At 47.5% G+C, this 8557-nt stretch overlaps 2 protein-coding genes across 2 annotated transcripts; both read right to left on the reverse strand.

The window, feature by feature from the left end:
• Nucleotides 1–218: 218 nt before the first annotated feature.
• On the reverse strand, nucleotides 219–2013 carry LOC9271167 (7-deoxyloganetin glucosyltransferase). The gene has a single exon (XM_015779614.3). The coding sequence runs from the start codon at nucleotides 1939–1941 to the stop codon at nucleotides 436–438; it is 1506 nt and encodes a 501-aa protein (XP_015635100.2). The 5' UTR covers nucleotides 1942–2013; the 3' UTR covers nucleotides 219–435.
• Nucleotides 2014–2950: 937 nt separating this feature from the next.
• Nucleotides 2951–6598, reverse strand: LOC4335490 (uncharacterized). Its single transcript, XM_015778006.3, has 4 exons — nucleotides 5771–6598; nucleotides 4497–4741; nucleotides 3547–3805; nucleotides 2951–3380 (listed from the first exon to the last, which is right to left on the reverse strand). Exons 1-3 carry the CDS (start codon nucleotides 6262–6264, stop codon nucleotides 3564–3566), a joined length of 981 nt encoding a protein of 326 aa, XP_015633492.1. The 5' UTR covers nucleotides 6265–6598; the 3' UTR covers nucleotides 2951–3380; nucleotides 3547–3563.
• Nucleotides 6599–8557: the final 1959 nt, after the last annotated feature.

Below are 8557 nucleotides of genomic sequence, written 5' to 3' on the forward strand. Positions count from 1 at the left end.
CCTGACAATGAATGAACCGGGACTAAAGATCATTTAGTTTTAAACCGAGACTAAAAATGATTTCTAGTCCCGGTTTTTTTTGATGAATCGGGGCTATTGAGGTATTTAGGCAACCCACGAAAGATAGTTTCTCTAGTAGTGATACTTGCTGGCCGTAAGTGTGTCCCTTTACACACTTACAAAGATAGATCCAGATAAATCCCATAAACCTCATTAAATAACAAATATAAATGAATAGGTCGAATTGTCGACAATACGATTTTAAACCTAGTGAATGGAGCTACATAACCACGCACTTCTAGTGCTTCCTCACTGTGGACCATTGGATGTCTGGACTGCTGCTATTTTGTAAGATTATATACGATTCAAATTAATTTTTAAGAAAACCTTTTCAATATAAACATGCCAACACAATATTATCGTAAACTTTTAGATTCAGTCACGGGCGTCCAAAGCTTGACGCTTCTTCCCACCACTGAGCAGCACCTCGTCGATAAGCCTTGTCAAGTTGATATCCGCGGTTCCACCGGGCAGCGTCACCCTCGTGGCCATCTCCTTCCACTCCGCCGCGCGACGCCGCATCTCCCGCCCTTTCTCCCCCTCCATGGCCTCCCGTATCGTGGCGGCCACGTCGCTCCGCTCCACCTCGCCGCCGATCTCCATCCCGACGCCCCACTCCGTGCGCTTGTACCGGCAGTTCGTCTGCTGCTCCGCGAAGAACGGCCAGCTCAGCATCGGCACGCCCGCGGCGAGGCTCTCCAGCGTCGAGTTCCACCCGGAGTGCGTCAGGAACACACCCACCGCGGGGTGCTCGATCACCTGCTCCTGCGGGCACCATGTCGTCAGCATGCCGCGGCCCTCCACGGCGGCGAGGAACTCCGGCGGCAGCACGGCGGCGTCGCCCTTGACGAGGTCGGGGCGCACGTTCCAGAGGAATGGGTAGCCGCTGTGGGCGAGGCCCCAGGCGAACTCCAGGAGCTGCTCGTTCGTCATCACGGCGATGCTGCCGTAGTTGACGTACACGACGGAGCGCGGCGGCCGGCCGTCGAGCCACTCGAGGAGGCCGCCCTGCTCCTTCCAGAGGTTCGAGCCGATGGCTGTGTCCAGCGGGCTGCCCTTGGGGACGACGTGGCGAACGTGGAGGTGGAGCGGCCCGACGGTGTAGACCGGTGGGAGGATGGCGCGCATGGCGTCCAGCGCCGGCCGCTCGAGGTCGTCGAAGGTGTTGAGGATGACGGCGTCGGGGAGGGTGAGCCGCTCGGCCTCGCGCATGATGAAGTTGAGCATGATGTCGCCGCGGTCCGTGGTGCGGATGAAGCTGGGGAAGTCGCGCAGCTGGACGCCGTCGCACATGCCGCGCGCGCCGTCCACCACCGTGTCGAGGTACCCGTCGGCGAGCTGCGCCGCGTCCTTGAGCGGCACGAGGCCGCGCTCCACGAGCTGCCGGTAGTGGCTGTACCCCACGAAGCCGCAGGCGCTCGGCGTGCACAGCGCGGTGCACGGCACGCCGATCCGCCTCGCCGCGTCGTACGCGAACGACATGATGGCGTCCGCCACGACGCACGTGACCGGCGGCACACCGGAGGTCGGGTCATTGAGCTCGGCGAGGAGGGCGACGACGTGGGGGAGGCAGGTGGTCATGGTGGAGCGGCAGAGCGCGGGGATGTCCTGGGTGGCGTCGGCGTCGGACGGCGGGAGGCCGTCGGGGATGGCGGCGAAGCGGAACCCCGGCACGCCGCCGTCGAGCGCGGCGGCGCCCCGGGAGGCGAGCATGCGGCGGTGGTTGAACTCGGTGTTGACGAAGGTGACGTGGAAGCCACGCGCGTGGAGCAGCTTGGCCAGCTTCATCATCGGCGTGATGTGGCCCTGCGCCGGGTACGGGATCATCACGGCGTGGCGCTGTCGCCTCGCCATCGTTGCGTCCTGCTTCTCCGGCGGCATTACGGTGTCACGCACTGTTCTGGCTCTGCTTGGAATGCATGCTACATGTCGTTCGCCAACTTTTATAGCTGCGTTGCTCGCATTGTATATTCGGTTTGTTTATAGCGTCACGCGAGACACGCGGGAGAGCCATCGGTTTCTCCTGCAAGAGCGTCATCGCATCAAGCCTTTAAATCCCCATCGGTTTCTCCTTATCACTATATAAGTTATGCAGCTCGCGATTGATACTTGATAGGGAAACACTGCAACTTAGAGTTCTCTTTTTGTGCGAATTTTGATGTAGGAAGAATACACTCTCCTATTTAATCATAAATATATATTTTAATGTCCATGGTATCCTTGACGTGTTGCACAATAACAGTCTCGGAAATATATCTTTGACTATGTTTTTCTATGATATATATACAACTATATTTGTTGTTCTAGTGCCTTTAAACTAAGTATTTTTGAAGTCATTTATAATCAAAATTATAAAAGTTTAACTTCAACCTAGTCTAAAACATCATAATTAACGTCTAGGTTTATGCGACTGGAAAGTAGCGAATAATCATGTTTTTTTAAGAGTGTGTTCCTCCAAATATTCACTTTTAAGATGTTCAGGAAGTAAACAAAAAGTCGCCATGTACTACAACAAAATCTGTATTTTTTTTAAAACAACAGTCCTATATAAATAGTTTACTAATCAATTAGCTGGCCATCTAGTCAAGTTATTTATGGCTTGTGCATGGAGGCTAATGGCATAACTAGTCTATTTTAGAATTTTAGGTGTGATCTATATCAACTACTCAATCACTTGGATGGCGATATCACCTAAACTTATGCAATGGCAACATGTCTCTTATTTGACTTTGTCTAAGTATATTCGTACATTCACCGCTCTGGTTTATTTGTTTCATCCAATAGGACTTAAATTAACTGTATTACATGGTTTAGGAAAAAGAGGTTAGGCGGTGCTAATCAATCAAACAGAAACATACCACACCTTTTTTCGGCAACCTGTGAAAACACATTTATTAAAAAAGATAGATATTTGAATTCCTTTTCTGGCAACGCATGGAAACGTGAAATCCAAACATGCCCAGCCCACTTGGCCAGGTTAAACAAGAGCGTTTTTACTGTCCTTCAGGAAGTATGGCATCTTATACCTCCCAATACCTCCTCAAGTACTCCTCCCAATACTTCCTCAAGTACTCCTAAAAAGGAACTCTGGGAAATACTTCTACACCATTACAACAAATGCAAGGCCCACAGCTCGACGTACAGGTAAATGCAGTTCAGTACAGGTGACCCTGGTTGACTATCAGCAATGGCAGCAAATGGCCATAACAGTATTTCAGAAAAAGAATGATCATCTCCAAATCAATCTTGAGAGAATACCTGAACATGGGGTTGCACACTCAATTTCCTTCTATTATGAAGGTGTGAGTCCACAAGTTTCCCTATCAAGTTACAGAGCAAGAGCAAACAGTTACAACTCAACACAAAAGCACTACGCTAAAAGAGTAATAAAAGTGTGGCTAGGTAGAAATAAATTGGCAGTTTGTATCAATTTATAGGTCTTAAACAGGACATAATTTTGATCCCTACTCTTGTATACCTACTCACCTGTATGGAGGATCAGTTTAGTTTCCATGCACACGAAGCCTCGCAAATGTCAGGTAGCCAGTGTGTCCTCTAGCAGTGCTACAAGGCCTAACCATAACACTAGAATTCTGCTTAACATCTAAAGTTTCTGCAGCAGCAAGAAGTTTTCTTTTTTTCTGAGCAAGAGGCACTGCATTAGACTCTTCATTGGTTGTGGCACCCTTCAAACCACCTTCTCGTACTTCATAGGTGCGAAGAAGAATTTCAAAGGTTCTAATATCTGCATTATAACACGGAAATGTTAAAATAGAACTTTTGTTCAGCCCCCACTTTTGTGGGTTAACTCAGGATAATGTTTACTTGTATTACCTATTGGTCAATATTTTCAAATCTATGGTTATGTATTCAGAAATAGTTTAGTGTTTAGTAAAGTCAACTGTAGATAATTTATATTCAAAATGGGATATAATTTTTCAGGGTCTAAATGTCACCATTCTGTAACTCCAATATGATAGAACTAGAGTCGCATCATCAAATTATAAGTCTGAATAAGACTACCCACTAATAAAATTGAATGGTGATGAAAATGACTCCTAAGTTAAATGGATCCCACAAAACATCAAATTGTAAGCTGTAGCAAAATCTTTACAACTTTCATACTCAAACAAGAAACTTTAAATACTGTTTGTCGAAGCAGCTAACTTAAGGTCTGTCATCCAAACAGCTATCAAGGTACAAACTACAAACTAAACAAGTTTGCTACAACTCGAAATAAATATGTAAAGTTCTCTCCCAAAATTACTCCAAAGCAACACAAGGCAAAATAATCAAACTTTCAATCCCAGATGTGCAAATTGGTACCACAATCAATCTATGAGTATAATGGGGTCATTTGCTCCCATGAATCATGAAAAACAGTTATAATACGCCCTCAATTTCTGACAGAAAAAAATTCTGAGCATGCATTGAACCTGTGAAACATGATCTCATAGCTTCGCAAGCCCGCTGCACTTGCTCAATGCAGGGTGAGAAGGAGCATAAAACTCCATCTTGCTTTAGCATAGTCCCCGCAGAAGGTATTGCAAGCCAAGGCTGGGGTAAGTCCAAGAACACAGCATCGGCAGCACCAGTGTGTTCCTCAGGGAACCCTTGTCCTTGTATGTCCCGAACTGCGACTGTGATTATGCTGGTCAGGTCATTCCTCTCAAAATCTTCCCTATTTACAAATGGAAACCAAATCGCAATTGCAAAAAGGAAAATATCCATCAAAATGATATGTCTATGGAGAAGTATTGGACAATCATGGATTCACGGTTCTGAAAATCTTCTCTTTCATGTTATATAAGTTCTCTATCTGCTGTGCCATGTTGAGTGACAATAACAATTTTTAGTCCAAGTAAACTTTTCTCTGTAGTGTAATCTGCATTTCACATTAGTGTTATGCTTCAAGTGGAGTTGAAAAGGGGGTGAACCCTGTCGATCATATCATCCTAGTATCTTACAGGTGCTGCAAAGACATAAGTTGAGAAATCATCCCTATGGCCCTATCCTATCTGTAAAGTCATTTTCTATAACAGCATATCACACAAAATACTTTTATTGTGCATTACTGCAAAATAGCTCCATACAACCAGCTAGGTGGTGCCACACAAATCACTTTATCGTGCATTACCACCACAACAGAAAACGATCTCACATCAAAAAGCTTGGACAACTCCAAGCTAATGTGTGTGCAAAAGTGCACAGGTGATTCTGATTTGTGACAATCATATCAGGCAGGGAAACCACCAAAGGATAATATTGCTTGTGAATTATCACCAATCTACCTTCTCTATGCAGAATGCTAAGATAAGTATCTATACATTAGTCACAGTGGTTTATTTTTCTCCCCAAAATTCGGCCTAAATATTCTATCAAGTGATCGATTCTTCCATAAGAAAAATATTAGTCCATAAGAAAAAAAATGTATGCAGAATGCTAAGATAATATCTATAAATTAGTCACATCTGTTTATTTTTCTCCCCAAAATTCGGCCTAAATATTCTATAAGTGATCGATTCTTCCATAAGAAAAATATTAGTCCATAAGAAAAAAAAATGTATGCAGAATGCTAAGATAATATATATAAATTAGACACAGCTGTTTATTTTTCTCCCCAAAATTCGGCCTAAATATTTTTATCAGGTGATCGATTCTTCCATCAGAAAAACAAATATTACAGTCCATAAGAGAAAAAAATTAGTACCTTGCGGAGGCGGCCCTTTGGTCGTGGAAATCGAAGGTGCAGACGCGGCCGTGCGGGGCGACGGCGCGGGCGAGCGAGGTGGTGAGGGAGCCGCTCCCGGTGCCGGACTCGAGTACGAGGCACCCGGGGACGAGCTCGAGGTAGGAGACGACGAGGCTGATGTCGGCGAGGTAGAGGATCTGCGTCCGGTGGCTGAGCACGAGCGTCCACAGCTCAGGGGTGGGCGCAAGGAGGTGGACGAACCCGCCGCCCTTCCCCTTGCCCCCGCGAGCCCCTCCGCCGCCGGCGGAGGCGGCGCTGTGGACCTTGCAGCCGAAGGGGCGGCCGATCCAGTCGTCGTGGCGGAAGACGCCGAATCGGTTCTGGAGCACGGCCCCCGGGCGCACGGCGACGGCGCGCATGGCGTCGTGGCGCTCGTACACCACGACGGTGTCCCCCTCCGCGATGCGGCGCTGGGAGGTGGGCTTGGATGACGGATCCAGCGGCACCATCATCTTCTCCGGCGGCGGCGGCGGCGGCGTGGTGGTGGGGTTTGGGGGGTTTATCGCTGTAGTGGTGTTAGATTTGTGTGTGCTTTTACCTTATAATCCTCTTTTCCGAGATCGGGGGTACGAGGAAGGGGTCGCCTGGAGTCGCCGCCCGCGCCGCCAGGAGACAGCGCCCGCGCCGCCGACACCCACCGCCTGCGCCGCCGACACCTGCCGCCCGGCCCCGGCGCCGCCACCCGCTCCGCCGAACCACCCCCGGCCCGGCACCGCCTACCAGTCCGCCCTCCACGCCGCCTGATGCGCCGCCGAAACAGAGGAGGGAGGAGAGGTAGGGTTTGGCACTGGTGAACCGGTGAGAAGAGAGGAGAAAAAAGGAAAATTTTGATAATTTGACACCTTTTTTTCCGTTGCCCAAATGCTTTAATTGATACTCTCTCCATGTTATCATATTTTAACGTATAACACCGTTGACTTTTTGACCAACGTTTAACCATCCGTCTTATTCAAAATTTTTATGCAAATATAAAAATACTTACATCATGCTTAAAGAATATTTGATGATAAATCAAGTCATAATAAAATAAATTATAATTACATAAATTTTTTAAATAAGACGAAAGGTCAAATGTTTGTCAAAAAATCAACGGCGTCATACATTAAAATACGGAGGGAGTACTTGTGAGGATGACATGTAGGACTATCTAAGTATATGAAAGTGGACTAGGATGTCAAATAATCAAAACCCACTTAAATAAGTGATAAATTATCAAATCTCTCATAAAAAAAAGGAGAAAAGGATGGGGAGGAGGTGAGGGGTGCACGATTCACGCGGTCCTGGGCCACCCCGTCCGGCCGAATCGGCCGGATGCACGGAGCCAGCATCTAGAGGAAATATTCCTTAGGTGGTGGCCATATCCCAGTGTTGCCCACCATCCAAACACCTCCAAAATTTGGGTGGCCATATCCTATCCAAGCCCTCCATCCAAATACATCCTAGTTTTAGTTTGCGGCAAATTTTGTGGAAAAAAAAAGAGGCAAATTTTGCTAACAACGTGACTTTGTGGTTTTAGTTTTAGGACGCGGAGTTTTAGTTTAGGACACTACGCGAATAGACTTTTGGGGGAAAACACTATCAAAAATTAGATATTTGCTGGTGAATACCGCATCATTAAAATAATAATGTCCAGATGAGGAAGAGAGAGAAATTGCATGAAATGTCAAAACTGCCCTTGGCCCACATGTCAGCTCTTCTATCTCTCTTCCCTCTATCCCCTCCTTCCAGCGCCGCATCTCTATGAGACGGTGAGCGTGCGCGACGGCTTGGCACGAGCTCACCGGTGAAGGGCAGAGAAGGGGGTGGCTCGGCCGAAGGCCCGGACAGCTAGAGTTGGCCCTCCCTCACCTTCTAGAGGCAATGGCGTGGCCGAGGGTGGCTAGAGGCGGCGAGCACCATAGCCGGTGGCAGCAGTGGGTTCGGGACGGCGACGATGACATGGCTATGGTCGATGACGGCTCAATTAAAGGAGAGGGGAGGACATAGGGACTATTGAAAGGCAGCTTGGAGCTGTGCGGCGACGAGGTCCCGAGGCGGCCGACTGCAGCAAGGGTCGCGGCGGCGCGGAGATGGTCGTGGCTGAGCTGATGGACGGCGGCACGCGTTAGGGAGCTCGCCATGAGGGCAAGGGCAGCAACCATCATCTGGGTCCAGGGTGACGCCGCTGGAGTTGCACCGGTTAGATTTGGAGTGATGCCGCTGCTGCCGTTCCCTATTGCCGGTGCCAGAGGGAGAGAGAAGAGAGATAGGAGTGTTGACACGTGGGCCCAAGGACATTTTTGATATTTCACGTGATTTCTCTCTCCTCCTCACCCGGAAATTATTATTTTAATAGGTGCGGCGTCCACAAGAAAATATCCAAGTTTTGAGAGTGTCTTCCCCTAAAAGTTACTTCGTACGGTGTCCTAAAGCTAAACCGCGAAGTTACGATGTCCTGTAGCAAAAAATTTTCCAAAAAAAAAAATTAATCGTTCGGATTATAGGATGGAAAAATGCAGATAGGAAAAATACTAGGGATCAGATGTCTGATCCTAATCAAAAGTTCAGACAGTGTTTCACCGTATAGAAAAATATTTTAAATGTTTCATGACTTACTAAAAAATATTTCAACAAAAAGTGTTTCATATGTATCATAGCTCAACAAAAAAATGTTTCAGCCTTTAACATCATTGATGACAACATCAGGTTCTATTGTGTGTAGCATCAAGAAAAAAATACACTGCACATCATGTGCAACATTATAAG

This window comes from Oryza sativa, chromosome 4 (assembly GCF_034140825.1).
Source record: "Oryza sativa Japonica Group chromosome 4, ASM3414082v1".
NCBI classification, from domain to species: domain Eukaryota; kingdom Viridiplantae; phylum Streptophyta; class Magnoliopsida; order Poales; family Poaceae; genus Oryza; species Oryza sativa.